Source organism: Cynara cardunculus (genome assembly GCF_001531365.2).
Source record: "Cynara cardunculus var. scolymus isolate 2C chromosome LG 3, CcrdV1, whole genome shotgun sequence".
Classification (NCBI taxonomy): Eukaryota; Viridiplantae; Streptophyta; class Magnoliopsida; order Asterales; family Asteraceae; genus Cynara; species Cynara cardunculus.
In genome coordinates this window covers 12,071,518-12,096,746 of record NC_037530.1, presented here as the reverse complement: position 1 = coordinate 12,096,746, position 25,229 = coordinate 12,071,518, and the positions used below count along the sequence as shown (strand labels likewise).

The 25,229-nt window shown below is 35.2% G+C and overlaps 2 protein-coding genes across 2 annotated transcripts; both read right to left on the bottom strand.

Moving 5' to 3' along the window:
- Positions 1-2,402: 2,402 nt before the first annotated feature.
- LOC112508964 (protein EXORDIUM-like 2) lies at positions 2,403-9,644 on the bottom strand. The gene is made up of 6 exons (XM_025113832.1): positions 9,588-9,644; positions 9,303-9,374; positions 8,783-9,018; positions 8,095-8,158; positions 7,945-8,025; positions 2,403-3,482 (listed from the first exon to the last, which is right to left on the bottom strand). The coding sequence occupies exons 1-6, from the start codon at positions 9,642-9,644 to the stop codon at positions 2,550-2,552; spliced, it is 1,443 nt and encodes a 480-aa protein (XP_024969600.1). The 3' UTR covers positions 2,403-2,549.
- A 3,105-nt stretch (positions 9,645-12,749) lies between these two features.
- On the bottom strand, positions 12,750-14,432 carry LOC112508963 (prothymosin alpha-B-like). The gene is made up of 2 exons (XM_025113831.1): positions 13,938-14,432; positions 12,750-12,767 (listed from the first exon to the last, which is right to left on the bottom strand). The coding sequence occupies exons 1-2, from the start codon at positions 14,430-14,432 to the stop codon at positions 12,750-12,752; spliced, it is 513 nt and encodes a 170-aa protein (XP_024969599.1).
- Between the last annotated feature and the right edge of the window lie 10,797 nt (positions 14,433-25,229).

The window sequence follows — 25,229 nt, the reverse complement described above, 5'->3', positions numbered from 1 at the left end:
ATCGCTGAATGCTGGAATAACCTGAAGGTCTCTTCAGCATTCGTTGAGGCTTGGGCAGTTTTCACACATATGTAGACTAGGTTGTAATCATTGAATGCCGCTTCAGCTCACGAACTCGCCAGTCTCTAATCTTCAGTTTCAGTCTTCGACTTTCGTTGAAGGTTCATTGGTGTGAGTTTTGTCTTCTTGAAGTATCGCTGTTGCTGATGAACTTACATTACATGTTCTCAACGATCATTGAACAGACTTAGTGATTATCGCTGGAACTGAAAGACAGAAACATAAATACTTCGTATAAGGTAAAAGAGATTATCATCAAGTCATTGAGAGAGAGGATCAACAACTCCATGCATCACATATTTGAAGTTATCTGAGGAAGGTGAATGTAAACATGTCAATCCTACTATATTCAGGAATCTTTGTGGGAACTTGATGTATCTAACTTCTACAAGGCCTGAGATCGTGTATGCTGTTAGCTTGTTTAGTAGATTCATGGAGAAACTTTGTTCTAACCATTAGGAGGTTGCCAAGAGAATTTTGAGATATGTTAAAGGAACCATTGATTATGGAGTTTTTTTTATGAGGCTAATGTTCCGTTCAACCTAATTGGTTACACCGATAGTGACTTAGGAGGAAATATTGATGATAGTATAAGCACTTCTAGGTATGTATTTAATCTTGAAAGTGGTGCAATTTCATGGACCTCAAAGAAACAACCAATTGTCGCGCTTTCTATTACGAAAGCTGAATATATAGCCCTTATGCAGGATGTCAACAAATCTGGTTGCGTGGAATTGTGGAAAGTCTCAGTCAGCAACAAAACTAGTTAACTACTTTGTTTTGTGGCAATAGCTCAACTATTTCTGTCACAAAGGATCCATGGAAGGACGAAACATATTTACATCTGATATCATTTTTCGAGAGAAATTGTGAATGAAGGAGTTGTTCATGTTGATTATCATGAGATAGAAGATCAAGTAGTAGAGATTTCACCAAATCACAAAGTGGACAGATCTTCAAGAAAAATGTTCAAAGATTGGGAGTAAGGAGCAAGTTCCATTTAGGGGAGGCATTGTTGGCATAAAATAAATAAACTTGCATGTTTCTAGCATATTTTTGTGTCTAAGGGACCGTTTACCCAATTGCTTACCCGGTATGCGCTTACCGATAGGAGTCAACACTATGATTTATTTTGATGCGTAAGATTTTAGTACATCAAAACATATCGAATGCAACAATTTAATGGGTAAGCACTTACTTGGGTAAGAGTCGTCATCCTCACTTACCGGGTAAGACTCTCCATCATTCTCATCGCTTTTACCCGATAAGATTTTTGACCCTTCTCATGTTCATCCGATTAAGAAATTTATCCGATAAACACTTACCAAGTAAGTGTTTAGTAAATGGCCCCTAAGTTCATGTAAAACACCTAGAAATATGAGGAGTTTAGTGGTAAATATAGGAGTAAATAATTTACCTATAAATATCTTTCATATTTGCATTATAAATGTGAACCAATAAGAAAAAAGAAAGAGAGAATTCAAATTCTCTATCTATTCTTCATTTTTGTTATTTATTCAACGATCTATATCCTAAATTTCATGCCGTTCCAAGTCAAAATTGTGACAACATAATTAATCGAGTAAAGTTCTTCGAAAAAATAATATTCACAACTTATATTTTACTTGTTTTATTATTAACAAGACTTAAAATATTACGATTTTAAATAGATTAAGGAGTTTCATTATAGGTTAATTTTCTTTAACTTTGAAGAATTCATTCGACTGTAATCCAAGATTCAAAATTTGATGATAAAATACGTGTCATCAAACGTTCATAATTCAACAATGATGTTACTCAAACATCCATGCCGTATAATAATCTAAAACAACTATCTAAATACCGATTAAAAACCTAAATTGTAAAAACTTATGATTTGATGCAATAAAAAACTACTAATGACCATTCAAAGTGTGACATAATAACATCCACAAAAGTCAAGGAAAAACATATCATATTTGCTAAACGACGGATGTAACTATAACGGTTTTAAGGTAATGAAATTTCTTTGATTTTGGTGCATTTCTTGTAATTTTCAAATAACTGAAACTAATTGGCCGTTTATCCAAATGCTTACCCGATAAACGCTTATCGGTAGGAGTCAACACTATAGTCTATTTAACCAGGTAAGATGGTAGTGTATTAAAATGATATCATATGTAACTATTTACCCGATAAACGCTTACCCGGGTAAGAGACATCATCATCACTTATCGGGTAAGACACCTTTATCTTTATTATTGCTTTTACTGGGTCAGATTTTCAATTCTTACCATGTTCATTAGATAGGGAAAATTACTTGATAAACACTTACCAGGTAAATGTTTAATAAACGACCCCTAAAAACCAGTATTGACATATATAATAAAGTTTTCATTTCATACATTTTGCAAGTTAAAACAACAATATACCATCATTGTATTTATGTATAATGAAAAAAAGAAAAAAGAAAAGAAAATACGTATCCTCGTAAATTTCCATTTCTTTAATCACACGAGTGTCTTGCATTTGGAAGTCTTTGGGTCCCACATAGCCGGCAATAAATACTTGCGCTGCTTCACACCTTGTGCATTGTAGCTAGCTTTCGTCTTTTTATCCGTCAAAACTGTTCCTGGGTACCCGGGAAAAGCACCCGACCCGAAAATACCCGTGCAAGCCGTAACCGCCTCCAATGGAGCAGTAGCTGGACCCTGAAAATACCCGCCATCAAATGGGTTCGTCACAGTCCCCGCCAGAACCGTCGCCAGGTTGATCACCATGCCGTCGACGCCAATGTCGCCGTTGGGAGCCACCAACGATGGTAGTTTTGGGCCATACATCGGCTGAGCAAAAGGCCAAGCGCATTGACCCGGGCACTGAGTTGCCGAGTTACCCACCCACGCGTAGGCGAAATTGTGGCCTTTGTTCACCCGAGTCGACCCGTGAGTCCCACAGCGATTCATGCAAAACCCGGCCACAGCGACGTCAGCGGCCGTCAGCACCACGCTGATGACATTAAAACCTTTAGATTTAGAAGCCAAAGAAATTAGATGCGATTCTTTAAGCGATTTCCCAAGCGAGCATTTTTTGTCGACGATTTGTTTCCCAACGTGTATGGTCCGCAAGCCACCTTTGTATCTGGTGGTGGTTTGCCACCACGAAGCAGCGGAAGGCGGTGGCGGAAGGCGGGTGTTTAGAGATTTGAGAAAGTCGAGGATGACGGTTTTCTGGGCGGGCGAAAAGTTGCCGTACCACAGGAGGTTGACGGTGATGTTGCCATGGAGAAGAGACCCCTTATGGTAAGTGAGGAGGGTGGGTGGTGTCTGAACGACGGCAAGTCTCCGAGGGATGGTGGCAGAGCTGGAGTTGATTAGGGTTGAGATGATGAGGAGAAATGAAGCTAAAATGGTGAAATTGGAAACCATGGTTGTTTTGAGGATGAGCTTTAGGTGGAGGGAGTATATACATATATATACGTATACACACACGTATATATATACGTAAGAGGTGAGGGTGGAGTGGGATGCATGTTTAGCAAAAGGAAGCCGCGTTGTTTAATTTGACATTGAAATACCAGATTCATAATATATGGGTGATGTTTAGTTGAAATTTTAGGTTTTAGTTGTTTTCTATTTCTATTTTAAGGATAAAGTTGTCTGTGTAAATTAAAATGAAGAGTTTTTTTATAGCTTAAGAGAACATGTTAGGATTTTTTTCTAACTTTCTGTATAAAGTTATCTATGTAGAAATTTACTGGATAAACCATTTTTTATATCATTAAATTACTACCTCTTAGTCATGTGTAGTGGACCAAATATGTTGTGAGTCTAATTAAACTCATTAAATTGATAACAAATAAACTTTAATTTAAATTTGTTAAAGGAATTGAAATATAGAAAATTGAAATAGAACAAGACTAATTCCAATAAGTTACGAGTGTAGATTTGATAAACTTAATAACGAATTGTTGTGGACACCTGAATATTTAAAGGATATTTTTTGAAATACAAAAACCAGACAATTTTGAAAACATGTAATTGACAGTTTTAACATAACGTTTGACTGTAAAATATATTTACCATATAGATTTTATTTTACATGCTATGATTAATCAAATTAAATCTTACAAACTTACTCAAATGGCAAAAAAAATTGTTGGGTTATTGTGTTTTTCCAATGGTATCGCCACTACAAAGATGAACCTATAACGAACCATTATAAACATTTATATAAAGATATTTCAATAAATTGGTTTTTTTATTAACTTTGATATCCAATCCGCTATGCAAGCCGACTAATCCCAGGACAACCATCTGCTTTGCAGGTAGACCGAAGTCATCGCATTTGAACCTCCGTGGCCACAAGAAGATTTTTTTTCCTTCTTGGATTTGAACCTGGGACTTCCAGACACTTTTGACTTTTGAAGCCAACCTCAAACTAATCAGGCACCACCCTTATGATACATTTCAATAAATTGTTAAAAGAAAGTCATACAAGTTGGTCATATGTTGTCATAATGAAGTTAACCAACTCAATAATACTCGATCAGTAAATTGTCATATTCTATATTTTACAGAATATTTCTTGAAAATTTTTCATATAAACACCTTTTGAAAGTGTCTTATAACACAGTTAATAGAACAATTTATTTTTTAAATTATATTAAGTTGTCTAATTTCATTATAAAAAGCTAATATAAATTTGTTAAATTGTCTATATTCTTTATAAAAGATGTAAATTTGTAATAAAGTTGCTTAACTTCCATAACAAATTACTGTATAAAAAGTATAGTTATTATTTCTGTAAACTTAAAAGTGTCAGTTAAATATTTTATTAAAATAGTTACATTTTGTTGTAGTATGTGTCTAGTACTAGGTTAATAGATTCTAGAGTAGATTACATTTTTGGTCCTTGTGGTTGTCAATAACCATCAAGTCTTGACTCTATATTGAACTAATACACTTAAGATCATTGTGGTTGTCATTTTATTTTGGATTTGGTCCCTCTAGTTTCCATTTTGTTCCAGATTTGGTTCATCTTGTTAGCTATGTTAAAAAAAAAACCTCAATGAAGGTAAAGGGCGTTTTGGTCTTTTTTACTTTTCTTCTAATTTTACCTATTTTTTGTTTTATTAGATTTTTTTTTGTCATTTTCTATTCTTTTTAATAAATTTTAGTGACGAGAGCATCAACAATCGACCACCGGTTGATGCATCCCATCCCACCTCACCCTCTCCGACTACTCCTCACCCTTCAGTCATCTTCTCCGGTAAACCTAAACACAAAAACCATCAAACTAGCCACTCACCAATTCTACCATCGAAAGTAAACCCATAAAATTGTCCAACTAAATGATACTAAATTCATATCAGATTGTCCAGCATCATCAAAATGGAAGGCAACAAAGCTTGAGACATCATGAGAACCGCCGGTTCCAAGCAAAGTTGTTGGATGTTCTAAACTAAGACCGGACATTTGAGTAGCTTAGGGACATAAACACCATGGAAAAGCTACAAATGAAACCAACTCCTACGACAACCTGTCCAACATTATCAACACCAATATAGCTCCCCTTCCATGGACACTAACAATGTCTACCATACCAGCTTCAAGATCAAATATCAACAAATAAAAAACAAATCAATCTGAAATAGATCCAAATCCATCTAGAACCAAAATAAAGAACAGTCTTTGCATATACTTTGATTCCTTGAGTTCTTAGAGTTGAATTGTGTGATGCAACCAAATGATCCTTTTAACCCCATTGATGCTAACCGGGTTCTTGAATCAAAAATCACAAAAATAAAACCTAACAAATTTGATAAACCACAATATATAAGTCAAAAAGCTTCAAATATGAAAATCAAAACTCAAATTTGACAAACCAAAATTTGGAAACTGGAAAACTTCAAATCTGAGAAACATAAATAAGAAAATTGAAAAGCTTCAAATTTGACAACCCCATATAAGAAAATTGAAAAACTTCAAATATGGGTTGAAAAAAGGAGAGCGGAGAATGGTGTTGTCAGCGTTTTGTCACAATGAGAGGGCATGGGGTTTGATCGTAGTCACCATGGAGAAGAGGGGATCTTCTAGTAAGGGTATATGAACCGTCAAGTAAAGGGGTGGGGGTACTTGTTGTGAAGAAGAAGGTGATGTGCCAAAAAAACCGTCGAACCCTATGTCCGGAGAAGGTGAACCGGCTCTTCAAGTAAGATGGCAGAATCAAGGGGTGTGGTACCACCAAAGTTATGTGGGAGAAGGGTGGGAATAGTCGTCGTGAAGGGGCGGGGTATCATCTTATTATGTTGGGGTATGTGTATATACATAATAACTTATTTATTTAAAATTAAAGAAATGATAAAAAGACCAAAACACCCTTAAGGTTAACAAACTTTTTTAACAGAGTTAGTCACAGGATCAAAAGTGTAACAAAGTGGCAACCACAATGATCAAAAGTATAATTAATTCAAAATAGAGACGAGACTTGATAGCGAGTGACAATCATAAAGATCAAAAGTGTAATTAGTTTAAGATATGAACAAGACATGATACTGAGAGATAATGGTAAGGAGGAAAAATTGTAATTTACTCTGGATTCTAATATCATGCTTTGGAATCAATTATAGCAATTTTTTTTATTAATTCAACAATATTAGGTTTATATATATATATATATATATATATATATATATTATATTATATAAAAATAAGATAATTCAAAAGTCTACCCGCTTCGAATTTGTTGTTGCGAATATCAAAACCAATCAATAATTTCCATTTTATTAATTTATCATCATTAATGTTAAATAATAGTTATATTTATTTATTTAAATACTTGAATAAAAGATTTCTATACATTTTATTTTTATGTGGGATGTGACATATTAATTAATTACCTCCATTTTGATGAAAAAGAGGGAAATTAATAATTAATAATATAAATTATATATACAAGTTGGTGTTTGATGTTTTAGCATCGCAAATTGGATGAGGAGGAGTAGGTTTTATTTGAGGATCCAGCTGTCTAAACTTATCCAAGTCAAATTCTTCATACATGAATTTAAAGCTACATTCATTTTTTGTTGAATTCTTTTTTATTTATTTATAAATATTATTAAAAATAAGACGTCGAATTATCAAGAAGAATTGCTTATCAATTGTTTTATCAAAAAAATAGAACATAAAAAGTTCATATATTAAAGCTCTATAAGAACTACTTCTTAATTCGTATGAGATGCATATTGAAGATTCTTTTTGTTAACCTCAGATGATAAATTCTACCCGTTTGAGAGATAATTATTATGCACCATTTAAAATTTAACATTTGCTTGTTTTCCAAATACGTTGTTGATTAGTCATTGACTTGCCAAAAAAAGGTGTACTTCGAGGAAAGTGAAGGTGAAGACTTTAGGAGAAAGACTTAACATACACGAACAGGGATGGACCTATTAAGAGTGGAGTAGGCTCATTGCAAAACAAAGGACTTTTATTGAAGATAATATTCATCACTAATCCGTTGCTAAAAATGGGATCTGTCGGTGAAAGTCTGTCAAAAAGGATATCGTGGATATCACCATTGTTCACATTCACCCATAGTACTCAACACCGACAAATCATTGACATAACAAATATTGACAGATTTCACCGACGGATTACCGGTGGATCACCAACAATCAAATTTAAATTTACCGATGAAAATCTGTCGGTAGTTATGTTTACTTCTTTTTTTTGAAATAATTGAGATTTAATTTTTTGATGGATCACCGAAAATATCTACTCATACTTGGTAGTTAATAGACAACAAAATCATATCTATTCATAAACTATATACATTTAGTATAATAGATGATAAATTACTATGTGATCCTGATGCCGAACGATACTAATCGATCCCCCATTGTGCCTTGACGACATCCCTCATACTAGTGGCTGGATTGGCCCTAGCGACCCTAGATTGATGCCTAAATGTGTCGATATTCCACACCTGTTAAGACATAACACATAAATTAGTATAAAAACAATTACGAAATATTACAAAGATTAAGTCACATACCTGATCAATCATATCCAACCAATGTGTCTCTAGGATCCAGTCCAGGGGTCCCCTGCGTGAAGTCCTGACCATCGAAGGTCACCCCATCTATGTTTAATGTTTGTCTCTTAGGCCCATTTGCATATATCTCTTATCTGGTCCGGGTACCTATTCTGCAAGGTACGCCACAAGGCATTGTAAACTTCCGCCTTCATCTGCGGTTCCCAGTTAAACTTACACATGCACATTATTTGTGTAAAGTAAAAAAATTGAAATAAACAATTTGCATTAAACTATATACAAACCCGAAAATGCTTGAACATGAGCCTGATTTGAGCCTCAGCGACATCTAGGGATGGCAAAAAGAATTGAAACGGACGGTGAAAACCGAACAATTTGGGTCGGGTTCGGTGATATCTTAACAGTGACATGGCAGAGATCGGGGATATTTTCGGGGATCTTAATGGGGACGGGGCCGATACTCACTATCCCGGCCTGATATATATATATATATATATATATATATAATATTTACTACAAGAGGTTATAATGTGAAAGCCCCAAAACCAAACTAAAGGCCTAAATCCTATTCCTATTTCCTAGTTCTTGTCATGATTTATTCCCAATGCTTCCTTGATTTTTATTTGAGAAATTTATGTTTTTTTTGTTCGGTTTCAGTTTCGAGTTCAATTTTGGTTTCCAGTATAACCAAAGGGTAACATCGGAATTTATCCTTAACGGGTAACATTGATTTTTATCCTTAACGGGTTCCCTAACGGGGATCGTGGAAACCGTAGGGACTCGATGGGGATCCCCGATAAGATCCCCGACGGGGATCAGGATGGTCATGGGGATGGTTATGGTTAACGGTTTTGAGGACGTAGACACTAAAAATCGGCCAAAAACTGGCCCGTTGCCATTCCTAGCGATATCCCTATAGTGAGCCTACAAACCAGTAAACAAGATTACAAAATATCAACACACAAGACATTAGTATCAATTTATTATGTAACACAATAAAAACCTTATACCAAATTTACATACGCGGTGCCTGCCACTTGGACGGATGACCACTGACTCAGATGCAAGGGGTTTGCATCATAGTATTAGGACCTCTAGTCCTCAACCCCGATCTAGGGGACGAGGCCAGAACCCCCATCCCATCCCCTTGTTGGTCTGGTCTAGTCCTTAGTGATAGTGCCTAGTCCATAATTATTGGACTCATTGACATGAGGGTCATCACGCTCGGCAGAGTTGCTACTACCCTTGCTAAAGCCTCTATCCCTATTACCACTTCCCATCTGAAAATAAGATATAAAGTCATTTTTGTTATCAAACAAAATGATAAGATAAAATAGGCTCATTTTCTTTATATGGATCATCATCCTTGTTTTCATATTCTTCTTCCTCATTGCTAGTTTCATAAACGTGAAACCCTCATTTGATATGCATACCCATTAAGGACATATGATGATAATGATCATATAAAGTGTATCTCGACATTGAAAGAAAACGAGTTTTAAATGAAATAAAAAGATTGTAATGATGACAACATTCCAACTGTAACTCATAACAAGACGAATCCTCAAGAGTTGCATAATCAACCGGTGGCTTCTTCAGTGGAACCAAACCATGTTTGGAGAAGCTTAAGCCAAAAAATCTCATGTCTTCTTTGGATAACCCCCACTTCAATTATGGTTCAGATGACGAGAAAGTTGATAAAATATACAAGTCTATAATTGTTAGAAAGAAACTGTAAAAAGAAAAATGGGAAATCGAGACTGATATGATTCATGAATTTAACAAAAATGATGAGCATATACAAGATTCATGTAAATCTCATTATCTTTGTTGAACTCTCTAATCGTATCCGTCTCGATTCTCCATCTTTATATTTGCGTTTTCTTTCTAGCAATTATAGACTTGTATGTTTCATCAAACTTCTCGTCATCTAAACCGAACTAGAGTTGGGGCTATTGCAAAAGAAAATATGAGAGTTTTAGATCATCTATTAGCATCCTAATAAACACATCGAAATTCTAATCGTGGATCTTTCTACTAGTAATGACCAATGCAAGTTTAACATTTGTATCTTTCAAACGCATCCAAGGAGGTAATTTGTAGATGGTAAGAAAGATGAGCCATAGTGAATACGGATTCAAATTCCAATTATTTGGTTGAAACCGTCGGTGCATAACCCAAGAAGAACATTCTGGACCTCAAAAGCAAAGGTATGATCATTCTTGTCAAAATTCTACCAAGTCACACTCACTTGGACCATACCATCAAACCTGGTTTTGTTTGACGATCGTAATGCCAAATCATCTCTTTCCCTTTTTTCTTCACACCATCACTAGGACCTTGCTTCATCCACTTGTCTTACAACAACTTCCATTGCATACTAGAGAGTGGGTCAACTTCCATTATATATAGACTTTAATCCAATTTACTTCAACACCCCAAATAAATCTCACTAAAAATCTAGTTTATTTGTCTAATCGTGAAATTGTGATAGTTGGATGATCTTTGAACTTCTATTTATTTTTATATTGTAATTTAAAACATTGAACGTAATTTTTTTGATTATTGAGACATTTAGACTTGCATTTTTTGAAAAAACTGTAATTTACTTTTAGTTGTGGAAAATAACATATTGTAATTTTTTGGGCAGGTTTTGGTTTCGATTTTATCCTTAATGGGTTCACCAACAAGAATTGGGGAACCCGTGGGGCCTCGACAGGGATCGGGGCAGTTGGTAGGATATTTTTCACACCCTTAGACTTATAAAATGAATCACAAAGCAAGTATACAATATGGTTAATTGTCGTCTTTTCCAAGTAATAAAGTGGTAAAAACCGAATATCGTCCATAGATATTGTAGCAAAGACTTAATAGGAGTCCAATGAAAGAGATGATTTCAGATAATGAAATTGAAGACTTCAGTTTGATTCTGAGTTAACAATGATAAAATAACAGAATATTAAAGGGTAGCATGGGTGTAAGACTTGTGGTGAAATGTAAACACAAATTCCAGCAGACAATGTTGTAGGAATGCTACAACATGCAGTAAGCCATAACTATCCACCATCTATTTTGAAAGTATTTCTCTCAGACTCCACCATTGCACTATATTATAGCTTTCAACCCATATCTCTATGTGGTATCCTGTTGGTCCCGGTTGGGTCTATAAAAGTTTTAGAGGAACAATTTGTAGAGTGGGGGGGATGAATACAAACATAGAAAACTTTCGTATTTAAAAATATATATTGATAAAGAAGGATCAATACATATTTTTTTACAGATTGTTTGCGAAAATAGACAAGGTAAAGATAACCTATCTAAAATAATCTAAGATTACACACAAATATACTTAGCAAATAGAAAAGATTTGCCGAAAAGATAAAGACAGAAAGATGTCTTCTTGGGTAAGAACTTTAGAATTCTTGAGAGAAATTCTAACTTGCTTGAAGATAAGCGTATATGTTCTTTAGATAGATGTGTGATCTCTCTTGTATGAAGTGAGCATTTAACTATTTATACTCATTGCATTAAATGCAAATAAGAAGGGTTGGAACACGTGTCAAGTTTTAAGAGGAAAGCTTGTCATTTGCAACAGTGAATAGTACATTTGTCTATTCATGAGCAGACATCCTTTTGTGGAGTTGGTGGGCACTAGAGTCGACTAGTCAGCTCCGTGCATTACTATACTCTTGAAAGGGTATGGGTTTGTCCTTTGTGTATGGAAGGACAAGACAAAAAGAATCGTGCATGGCAAGCTTCATTTGATTGCTGAATGCTAGAATAACGCTGGAGGTTTCTTTAGCATTCACTGAGGCTTGTGCAGTCTTCACACATATGTTGACCAAGTTGTAATCAATGAATACCGCTTCAGATCACGAACGTGGCAGTCACTAATCTTCAATTTCAGTCTTCGACATTCACTGAAGTTTCTTTGGTGTGAGTTTTGTCTTCTTGAAGTATCGCTGTCGTTGTAGGATTACAATGCGTGTTTCAACGATCACTGAACAGACTCAGTGATGATTGCTGGAATTGAAAAAACAGAAACAATAATACTTCAAAAGCTAGAAGGGATTATCATCAAATCAATGAGAGAGAGGATCAACAATCTCCCCCTATTTGATGATGACAAAGCAACATAAAGAAAATTGCCTTAAGATTTAATAGTAAGGAAAAGTTACATATAAAGTACATGTCCCTTTTAACTATTTTGGGATCTTTTTCAGTGATGCAGTCTTTACTTTATAAGTTTTCTTAAGTTACAAGTTTAAGAAAAGTATAAGAAGGGAAACTGAAACTGAAAGCATGTTCACTGACTAAAGATTCTCAGTGACTGTAAGAGCATACTGGAACTCATAGACATGTATCCCTATTACTCTTTTTAGGGATCTTTTTCAGTGAGGCTGATGAAACTTATATTAATCAAAAGAAAATTACAAGTGTTTCAGTCAGTACATTTCTACTTATTACATATAAGTTGTACACTGAAAGAAAAGACATAGAAAAATAAGATATACAATGAAAGATAAATTTACAAGACAAAATTTCATAACTAATCTAGGTTGTTGAACTCGATGTAACCAGGTGCTTCTTCTCCAAGCATCTTTCGACGTAGAAATTCTCTTCAGATTTTGTGGTCCATCATTTCACCATAGATATCATTGTTCAACCAATACCTTAGATAATCAAGGTGTTATATGGGACAAATATTAAACTCATACACTCTCTGGAAACTGTGTTCGCCTTCATAGTCAAGGAAAATAAATCCAAACCCAGGCTTTAGATGCACAATATTGGGTATGTAAGGACCCGTCGCTGGCAAAGAAAGGTTCAACATGGAAATGTTTGGCTTCTTTGAATCCTTCAGGACTTCGTCCAAGGAGAACTTTGTTTCATGTTCATTCCTCAGAGTTGGTCCATCGTTAGGACTTGAAGGTTTTTCTTCTTCCACCTTTATTCAGTGACAACTTTGTAGGTACATCAACGAACTTCGACATCTACTTGATCAACTTGCTGAGGATGTCTTCAATCATTGGCTTGTGCTTTGAATTTGAGCACTGAATGGCTTGGCAGATTTCTAACCATTCACTATAGCCATACTCACCTAGGTAGGAAGGATACTTTGTGATAGCTTTAAGGTTGTCTTTGGTGATAAGTATTGAGAGAAGAAGTCCACCATCTTTCATCCGTCCACTGACCATGACATTTAAGATGCAGTGAGGACTTATTCTCTTGTTCAGACGATCTTCATTCCATTTTTTATCTCGGTCGTTCAGCTTCATTGCCTTTTCATGTTCAGCCTCTGCAATGGAAATCAACTTAGCTTGGGCCTTGACAACGTTCACCATCTTTTTAGACTTTTTCTTTGGAAAAACTTGAACAGGAAGAGACTTGGCCAGCTTTATGCTGTCATTAGTCTTTTGACATTGAAGATTGGGTTCTTCCTCAGCCTTGAGTGCCTCGAGTCTTTCAGCTTCGGACAAGAAGTCAAACTCACCACAACTATAGGTACGAAGAGAAATTTTTACTCTAGTTTGGTCGAGTGACTCCTTAAGCTGAGTCATCTGCTGGTCACTAGGAACACTGAAGGTTGGGTTTTCAAATACCCATTCCTCTAGCCGACCGCAGGTAGTAGAAGGGACAGAAGAGAGTTGACAAAAGGAAGTGACAATAGCAAACCTGGAGGATTCTCTACTTTGAGGCATGGCAGGTTTGAAGAGTATCTTGAGATTTCCTTCTTCAACAACATGTTTGTCTTTTGATACGGTGTTCTGGTTCTTTGTGGAAGTCTCCTTCTCTTTTTCTTTCTCTTTCTCCCCCTAGGATGAAGAATCCCTGAGAGAGACTCCTTTCAGAGAGCTGGCAGGTTTGTGGTATTGAATCGTGAAGTCGTCATCTTCATCATCATCACCACCGAGATCCTTTCCAGCGTCATGAAGGGTTGGAGAATCATCATCATCTTCATTGTTATCGTCTTCATCATCATCGCCCTTATCACTAACATCAGTTGCAGGGGTGATAGGAACGTCTTCATCACGAGCTTCAGCCTCAGCTCTGACGGCTTCATCAATGACTTCAGCTTCATTAGCTTCATGGGAAGTGATGGTTTTATCAACAACCTTAACTTCATTAGCTTCATCTCCAGGAGCATTAGCTTCAGTTGAAGAGACAACAACAGCAACAACATCTAAATCTTTCTCCCCTTCTTTGTTATCAGCATGACTAGAGAAAAGGTTATCAAGACTCAGTGCTATGATGTCCATCCGCTGTTCAAGCTCGCTCAGTGATCTAGCTTGAAGAAGACCGACTTCGGGAGCCTGATCCAGCGTGAGGCAATCCATCGCTGTGAAGGAGGGGATAGGACCTGGTACTGGATGTTGGAGGAGCTATAGTATCTGCTGCAACAGCTCACCATGCTTGGCAAGCTGAGTATTCGCTTCATCGTGTTTGCTGGTTAGAGCAGAGATAGCCTCAGCGTTGGTGTGTGCAACAACTTGCACCGCAGAAAGCTATTCCTTGATCTCATTGACGTTGCTTTGACAGCTGAGAGGTCAGCATAAACTTCATCCCTGAGAGGCATGCCTTTATGGACTTCATCCATTTTTATGAAGATAGTCTCTACGGCGGCGAGTAGCAGCTTCACATCATCAGCCATGTCATATTTCTCTTCCTTGGTTGGCATTCCTTCGTCGCAAGGACCTGAAAAAGAAGATGTTTGAGCATAAGATAGCTCGGGGTTAGAAGAAATGAAAGGGTAGGATGGAGGATTACCTAAGGGTTCATCAGCACCATCTGAAGGATTGATACTGGTTCTCTCCAGGTTGCGTTCGAGAGGATAGGTGTTCATTAACTGAGGTGTTTCGAGAGGAGCAACCTCAGGTCCTGTGGTGGGTGCTTCATCATCAGTGAGGACAATCGCTGATGAGTCATGAGCACGTTTAGAGACCAAAGAAAGAGGAGAAGAGAAGATGGCTGAGACTGGTGGAAGTGGGTGTTCAGTAGTGGCTATGCTGATATTCACACCTTCAGTGATTTGGGTCATTGAGGTGGTTGGGATCGGAACCACAGGTAACTATGGAGGCTTGATCTCTATTTTAATACAATGAGGTGGTGGGAATTAAAATAATTAACCACACTCTCCCATGAGATAAAACAAATATCTCATATATAATAACATTTAGGTAGTGGGGATTAGTTTAAATGTTTAAGCACATACACAAACTAAAAACCCTTCCACTTACCATCACCTTTCCAAATCATCTCGAACTTTTATATCTGAATACCCGATTATCACATAAAGCCAAACTATGGTTTATATAAAAAGGAGGTGTTTTGAATGACTCTAAAACTCTTCGTGTAATGGCTTGAATATTTCAAACTCAAACCGTAGGTTAGAAGAATTTAGAGAAGATTTGGATGACTTAAAAATCCTAAGTGCAACAGTTTGACTATTTAAATGTCTTTTAAATGACTTTCAAACTCTGAGTGTAATAGTTTGACCATTTGAAACTCAAACCGAAAGTGTAAATGAAGTTATGGGTTTTTTGGAAGTTGCTGAATGGTTTGGTGGAAGATGATTAAATGGTTAAAATGATTAACGAACTCTTATGATATTGTGAAAAATGAAATATAATTGTTTGGTAATTGTTCAAAATGAGTTAGGGCCCTAAATGGTTAAGGAGGCCCATGATACAAAATTATTTAGAGGGTTTTGAAACCATTAAAATGCAGACTTTTTTTTACGAAACAAGATTCACTTCTTAGCGATTTAGACTATCTTTTAACGAAACTATTAAAAGGTAAACAAACAGCCCCTTGAGGTCTTTTAAATGACTTTAAAACCTTACATGTAATGGTTTGGTTATTTGAATGTCAAACTGTAGGTTTAAATGAATTAAGAGAACATCCCATACCACTGAATCGGAGGTTGTGGAGGACGAAGAAAACATCATGAAGACTATGACCAATGATCTGAACCGGCCACTAACCAACACCGATGTTACTGAAGAAGAGTCGTTGAACGCTTTGGGCACTAAGGTCGAGTCACAACATATCACCTCCATGGATACTGATTTGCCCAAAACCCTTCTACTGATGTCGATGCCTAGAGAAAGAGTGCTAAGAAGCCGAAGCGAAAATGTCGAGGATGCAAGAGCAACTTCAAAAGTGGCTACGAATCATCCAATAATGTAAAGAAGTGGTGATAAGGAAAAATGAAGAAGAGGAGAGAAAAATGAGAGATGAGGTTAAGAGAAAAAGGAAAGAAGATAAAGAAAGAAAAAGAGAGAGGAGTTAGAAAAGAAAAAGAGAGAGGAGGAAAAAAAATTCCATCAGGAGTTCGATGAGAGAAAAAAGAGAGAGGCTGAAGAAAGATTTCAAAGGGTAGTATAGAGGAAAAAAGAAAGGATGAAGAAAGAAATAAAAGAAAAGAAAAGAGGAGGCTCAGAAAAAGGATAATGAGAGAAGAGAGGTTGAAGAAGGAGAGACAATGTCAAAGAAGAAGGCTTCCAAAGTTAAAGGATCTTGTTGGGGGATGAGAGTGCCCGGTTCACCTTTCTCTGGGTCGTCAGTTCTGCAGTGCCCACTGTGGCCAAAGTAAAATTTCTTCTTTGGACTTTGATGATTTTGCTGATTCCCCCTACAAATGACTTTGGGGATGATGAAGAAAGTTCCACCATTCCTCCTAGTTTCAAAGAGCCTACTGGGTCCCTATTCGGTGGGAAGTTGAGGTAGTTCACCACTCATGCCGCAACAAACCAATATGTAGTCCTCACAAACCAACAATTGAACATGGAGAAGGGATTTGATCCTAAGTTTTTAAGAAAACCCCATTTGTCAAAACTTGGGTCAAAAACAACAAAAATGGGACTCCATTATCGCCACCGCTCGTAGAGCCAATGCCTCACCTGTCTAAGAGTTCTACGTCGAAGCCGCTGGGGAAAGAGGCACCAAATATAAGATCTATGGCCACTGGGTGCGATACGATGTCACTATTATCAACCGAGTCATTGGCCTCAAGAAGCCCGAATATTGTGCCTTTGCCACTCTTATGCAAGGAAACACCAAGGACAAAGAAGATAAAACCGTTGCTTCTTTGACCATCCATGGCAAGTCATAGGAGATCCATGGCAAGAGGAAATGCCTTCCTGCTAACAGTCTCACCATTGAGGCTGCGGTTTCGTTCAAATTCCTTCACCACAACCTCTAGCCAACGATGCACGATGCCACACTCTCCAAAGACAAATGTTGCCTTTTGTTTTGCATCATAAAAAATTTGCATATCGATCTTTGTTTCCTCATAATCATAGCCATTTACCAAGCATAGACATAAAAAAAAGTACGTCTGCCCCTCCCATGTCTTATTACTGCACTAACTTTGGATGCTGGAGTTCCTAGTACAAAAGGAGATGTGGTTAGCCACCTCCATTAGCAATACCACTTTAAAGTGGATTAAGCGTCCTACCACTGCTAAACTTAGAGAAGTCTTAGTCACCAACCAAGTGGCCACTAGCGTACATCTGTCTGGTGCCCTCTGGCTAATGGAACCATGAGAGACATTCTTCTGAGCTTAAAGACATCAACAATAGGTTGACTATGATCGAAGATTGCATGAGAGAAGAGGAGAAAATAGTAGAATACGTTTAGAGCTATACTCATGAACGGGAGCTCATGCTTAAAAAGTAGCTCACCATGCAAGATCCCATCCTTGCTCAAGCTCTTTCCTCTAGGTAGGTGCCCCATTCCTGGCCCAGGTAGTTCTCAAACAAAAGACATGACAGTGAACTCTCCTGAAGATGATCCATTTACCACCCCAATGCAGTTGATCTCATTGATGGTTCTTAGGGTCTGTTGTGCCCACTCTATGCTCATGAACAATTTTTAATTATGTGTTTATTGTCTATTTATTTTTGTTGACCATCACGATACTTGCTTTGCTTTTCCTTGGTCTTGAATGCATGAGTTCCCTACTTCTGAAGTGGAGCTTTTGATTACTATCTGCTTTTATGTTTGAATTTTGTTAACTCAATGAGCCAATACTTAAGGGTCTCAAAACATAATAACCTGCCTTCTAAAGATTTAGACCCTTAACTTGTCACTTTGAAATGAAATAGACCTCCTTTACTATAAACTAAAACTCAATACATGCCGCTGTGTACCCTTTAGTCCACTTATTGTGTTCTCTTAGTCACAATGACATCGTGAAGTTTTAGTTTGGGGTTGATCTATGGTCACTACCCTTATCCGAATAAACCTAGAGTTTTCACAATTGCAATTCTTGTACCCTTTATTCAGAAGCGAAGAATGTCCACTTCATAAAAGAATGTTGAAAATGTCACAAAAATCCCAAATAAAAAGTATGGGATGACCTAAGTTCCAAGCAGGTTTGGGGAATCCTCTCCTGTATGAGAAAACATGTAGTAGATGCTGTCAAAAGGGACATAATCATCGAGATTGTCCAAGTACGTTACCAGCCGATGAAGAGATTATGAGAGCGGCTAGGAGGGCATCCCGTAGCCACAAAAAATCGACTATGCATAAGTTTGATTTAAATAAACCTAGTTAGAAAAACATTTTCCATTTGTTTTTCTTTATTAATGATCAAATATTATGCACTTGTGTTTTTTGCATGTGTTAATTTACTAATATCATATATGTATTGTGTTTTATTAATACTATGTAATAAGTAATCCTTCAATACATAACTTAACCATTAATACATAGATACTAACGCAACAACATCAATGAAAACACTTGACAATGCGTAGGATGTGCATAGAAACTAAACATACACGTTAATTGTCGTCTGGATAGAGTGCTTTACACGATTCAATCCAATATTTTCTTTCATTTATCATTTTATGCATCATGGAAAACTATTTAGCAATGTCATCGTCACGTACATTATCAGCTCTAATATTTTTTTCTAGCTTCTTTATAGCTCTTCGCTTCTCTTGGATCCCTTTGATGATTTTATCCTAATTCTTCCTTGTTACTCCACCATGTATCACCTATCTCATTGATCTCAGCTTCAACCTTTTCAATTGATAACTTCATCCTGGTAGGCATGATTTGACAAGACGAAAGATTTGATGATGATGCGTTTCCAGCCATTTGTGGTAAGTATACAACTAATTGTTGAAGACTGAAAATGCTTTGTAGAGATTGTGGTTGCACAATTCTTGTAATAAATTCATCAACATAAGGTAGATATATATATACACCCAAATACTGACGCGACAACTGATATGAAATGACAACTCAATATGATAATTTCAATTTTCATTCCTATCCTTCCCTTTAGATGGATGTGAACTCTTCAGCTTCTCATATTATTTATAACAATGGATGGAAACTCTTCCACTTCTGGCTATAAAAAGCCAACAACAGATAAGGAGTAGTAGAAGTTGGCAAATGAATGGATACCGACATCTCCGGTAGGAACACAAATACCACCGATGATGCCCGATTGGATGAAGAATCTTTTGGAGGACTTCAAAAAAAGCCCTATATTACTTCAAAAACGCACGAAGCTTCATATGCAAAAATCCAAGATTGAAGAGTGCATAAACGAGAGGCAGGGAAGATTGATGATGCAAAACAACAAATTAAGCGTAAGCAAAGTTAGATTGCTGATACAAAAAGACAAATTTAAAGAGAGAAAAACATGGATTGATGATGCCAAGTTCGACCTCCTAGTCGTGGAGATTGAAAGAAGAATCAGGTACAATGATAAGGACATTGAAAGAAACAAGAATCTGATAACTAAATATAAAGAACTTCATCTAAATGAATTCCCATAATTGTATTTGGATTAAATACAATATCATGCTTTCAATTTGTAGTGTCAAGTAATTGTTTCGCTTTATCTACTTAAATGGTGTAGGAGAATATTTTTATCAAGTTGTACTGTGAAACACATATATTTATATTCACCAGATCTGACAACTAAATACACAAATTTATCATATATTACTGAATACGGTTTGTTTACAAAAATAGTGCACGTCCGCAAGAAAACATATCTGACAACTAAATACACAAACTTAACATATATTATTGAATAGGATTCTTGTAGAACTCCTTAGCAAGATACATTCGACATGTCCTATTAAATATTGTAGGGTCGTAACTTGGGTTACCCTGCAAATAGGTTATATCACCATTTTTCAAAATTTCCTCCATAAACCAACAAGCAAAAGTGTCGCAATCCCCTGCTTGTTGAGGGACGTTTGTGAAATAAATGTAGTTAAGACCCCAGTTTTCAGGCATATGACATCCTCTATTATGCCAAAAGTTCATCGCATTTAAGTAGGTAGGGAGATAATAGGCCAACTTTAGAAATTGTTGGAGACAACCATTATAAGACTCAATGCAATTCATGCTATCATATCGTAACTCGTGCGTGTGTCGGTCTCTCTAGCATTTTTATATACGCTCACGTATCATGTTTTTAAAAAGAACACTACATTTAGCAAAATTAACCAGTAAATATATATGACCACAATTGTATCAAATCGGGGGTCCACTAACAAGTCTTTCAATAACCCAAAAGGCCACAACGAACGTTCAAAAGGAGGTATATTCTCTTCTCCTAACTTATTATTTGTATATAATTTTAAGATGGTAGGCTCAGTCCTTTGCTTCGGAGCCTTATATATAGGTGTTGAGTCCAGTAATCTATGTATATATATTAAAGGAGAAACCAAATATAATGAGATGACACATTTTAATGCTAGAAATTCTCTTATCTTTTTTCTTAATTTTTTTATTTTTTTAAATGTTGAATATGCTAAAGACTTTTTTATCCCTGTATGAAAAATGTATAGTTCACAATTAACCTGGATTTTTTTGTAATTTTGTATATCCAAAGTTTAACCTCCAACTCTTGATTTGCTCTTCCATTTACTTTTTTTTTAATAAAATTTGTTTTTCAAAGTTTCAATAATAAACAAAATGAAATCCTATAAATTCCTTTAGTGAGGGATGAAGAAGGTGCGAGTTGAAGAATAATTCAAATATGTTAAAAGGTATGTAGAAATTATATTAAAAAAATGTGATTTGTTATTACATATCTTTTTTTCAATATTGTTGGATTTGTTGTTATCATAAGATATGATTATGTTTACGATTGAATCATATAAATTCAAATAAAATTTTGATATTTTATAATCACAGGATATGATAATTTTTTTTCGAATTTAAGCTCCATTAACAATAACTATTTATACGTGATTGATAATTATGTTAAATTTTGACTACTTCAAGAGTTTTTCAATTGACAGAAATCTTTTGGTGAATAATGAAGAAATAAGAGTTGAATAAAACTTAAAAGATTTTAAAAAGGTATGTAAAAATTATATTATTTAGAAAATATGATTTGTTATTACATTTTTCTTCTTTTTAATATTGTTGGATTTGTTGTTATCGTAGGACACGATTGTGTTTATGATTAGATCATATAAGTTCAATAAAGTTTTGATATTTTATGATTACAAGATATGATTAAAATACGAATATAAACTTCGATGATTAAAATTATGATATTTTATAATCACAGGATATGATAATCCCTTTTCGAATTTAAGCTCCATTAACAATAACTATTTATATGTGATTGATAATTACGTTAAATTTTGACTACTTCAAAAGTTTTTCAATTGACAGAAATCTTCTGGTGAGTAATGAAGAAATAAAAGTTGAATAAAACTTAAAAGATTTTAAAAAGATATGTAAAAATTATATTATTTAGAAAATGTGATTTGTTATTACATTTTTCTTCTTTTCAATATTGTCGGATTTGTTGTTATCGTAGAATATGATTGTGTTTACGATTGGATCACATAAATTCGAATAAAATTTTGATATTTTATGATTACAAGATATAATTAAAAAAACGAATTTAAGCTCCGTTGACATTAATTATTTATACATGATTGATAGTCATCATTTAATCATCAATATATATATATATATATATATATATAGAAAATCAAATCTAAAAGATTTTTCCTCATTTCCTACACCAAAAACACTTTTGTCAAAAACCACCTTCGAAACCACCCCACTAAAACCGGTTATCCAAGATACAAGGGACAAAAAGTATGCATTACATGTTGGTTAAACCACTTCCCCACTTCTTTTGTTAAAAACAATTCAAATATAAAAGATTTGTCATCATAAAACAAAAATCACTTTTTTCAAAAATCCCCCTTTTTCACCAAGAACCACCTTTTCCAAAAGTAATTGGATAAAACTAAAAACCAGAAAGCTGAAGTTTTCTCACCCAATATGAAAACTTAAGACAGTGGACACAAACTTCCCACTGTAGACCATAATTGCAACAAAACAACAAATTTTTTTTTTCTTTTCACGGAAAGTGTGAATGAAATGAATGACCAACACTCCAATGAAAGTCAATATCTCGAAATAAAAATCGCACCAAGCTAAGAAGCGTAAGTGTTCACACAGTGGGCACAAAGTCCCCACAGTGGCGGTGCAAGTGCATGACGACACTATGATCGCTTCAAGTAGTAAAGTAGTATAATACCAAGATCGTTTTCACAGGGATTGGACTATTGAGAATCAGAGAGTTTCATGAACTTCTTAAGCACGTTTCGGTTGTGAGAAAAATCAAAATTTCGTTGATAGAAACACTTAAAATACGAAATAGACCTTTTAAAATTAAGAGATGGGCATGGGTGTAAGTTTTCCTTAAGACGATTGTAGGAACAAGATGGTCAGAAACTCATGAGAATTCTATAAAAACTCCAATCTCTCAAAAGTGAATTTTTATATACTGTACCCATTGAGTGTCCACAAAGTTCCAACTGTCATAGATTTTAAGCTTTTCGAATTTGCTAAGTGATAAAAAGATATATAGTTCTAGTAGTTTGAAGATTTATACTAAAAATCTCTTTATAGTGTAAATCTCGACTAATATTTGAACCTTAGCTAAAAACATGCAAAACCCGTACTCTACATGATTATCAAAGACTCTCTCAAATCTTTGTGCATCACTTAAGCCTAATTTCGAATCCGTCCATCTCTGAATCAAGGATCTAATATTAATACTTTAAAGTGACCGGCTTATCCTCGTTGAGTTTAAGTCTTGACTATAAGTGACCAAGCTTAAGAATTAATAACATTGGTAACACCTAAGTGTACCTACTAGTCTTAAGTTTTTAACTCACACCCACACCCAAAAAGGGTGATTAGATCATAATAAAACTAAAGAACAAAGAAGAAGTAGAGAAATGCATACGAAATACTTGAATTGAAATTTAACTAAAACTGTTGCCACAATGGACACACAGTAGACAAAAACGTAACTAAAATTAAATACGAGACAAGAAGTAAATACAGAAAATTGAACTCTAACTATTACTCCAGATCTTCAGTTGAGAGTAAATGCTCAGAAGATGTCTTCGATTGAGAGTAAATGCTCCAAAAGATGTGTTTCAAGATGAAAGTAAATGCTTCAATTTATAGGAGAAAGGGAGAGATGAACATCCCTTTTATTCAAAGAAAAGAAACATCTTTCCTACTTTACAAAGACTTCATTCCACTTTCTTGCAAGATTCTCTAGATTTGCTTGTCACATTTTTGAAAGGATGCAAAAGCTAGGGATGGGCATTCCCTAGATTTAAGGAGAAAGTACTTTAAGCCATTTATTAAACAAAAGGGTCATTCTTTTTAGATTTTGTGAACTCTCCAGAATGAACTGTAGTTTTAAATCCCTTAAATACCCAGAAAATTAGGTGCTTAATCTTATCCAGATCTGCCTTGAAGAAATTATTACAGTGGGCAGGAAGTGGGAATGCAATGGGCACTGTCCAGCAGTGACAGTTTCAGAATAAAATCAAACCCTTGACTTTTCACCACCTCTTACTCTTAAGAACATTTTAGACCAAAAATATATGATAGAGGAAAAATGGGTACATAAAAGACATAAAAATAGGAGTATTGAGCAACAAATGACTCTCAAAATTGAGAGTTATCAGCTAGTGACCAATAACCCCAACCTCTACCAGAAACAAAAGACATAGACGTACTGCATCAATGTCTGCTAATGTTCTAAATTTTTGTTGTTCAAATACTCAAGTAAGATCATTCATGTGTACAAAACGATCTTCATCAAGGTTTAAAACCCTGCTTCTGAATAACGACTTTATTCTCTCAGGTAAGGAAGGTTTTTCAGGCCAAATCGCGTAGGTAATGAAGTAGAATTCTTCTCGCCTTGAATGTAGAATGCGTCCCCCAACATTAAAATATATTGAATTTTTGAGGTCTTTCTCTGGTGGTTGTACCTGCATTTGTAACATCAAGTGCACGAGCATCGGGTCTTGATATGTTGATCAAATATCGAGTCAATGACCAAACAGATTCTTCTAAACATTTCTGGTTTGTTTCTGGATAACCGCAATGCCATTAATATTGTATTTAAAATTTCTATACTTGATTTTATTGTCATAAATGCTTTATAATTATCCCCCTTATAGATATAATATAAAAATGTTACAAAAAATAACATATAAATCCAAATTAGTGTGAAATAAAAATGTGTTTTTGGTTTAATTTAACAAGGCTTGCCATGATGAATGACACCAAATGTTGGTTAACAAAGGTGAAAGAGGTGAAAAACATATTATATTAAAGGTGAAAGTGATGGTTGGTGTACAGTTAAAAAACGATGGTAGAAAATTTGTGATGATGATGATGGTAAATAAAATCGAGATTATATAGTAGGATTATTTAGAAAAAGAAAAAAAATATTATATTGGGAAGAAACGTAATACCTCAGAAATATAAAAAAAAGTTGATAAATTGTATAGAAATGGGCCCCTTGCGCGTTGGGAGGCACGATCCTCTCTATGGGGCAGGTAATCTGTCTTGACTAGTCCATCTGATAAGAAAAACCGACATATGGTGGGTCCCATAATATTAAATCGTGTCAGAAAATCCGACAGATGTCACATCCCGTCAGATTTTTAGTATTTTTTTCAATTATAGTCCTCATTAATATTAATTACTTATTTATTACTATTAATTATAAATAAATATTAAAGATTAATAAATAAATATAAAATCTAATTATTAATAATATTAATTAATATTAGTTGAAAATTATTAACTAATTT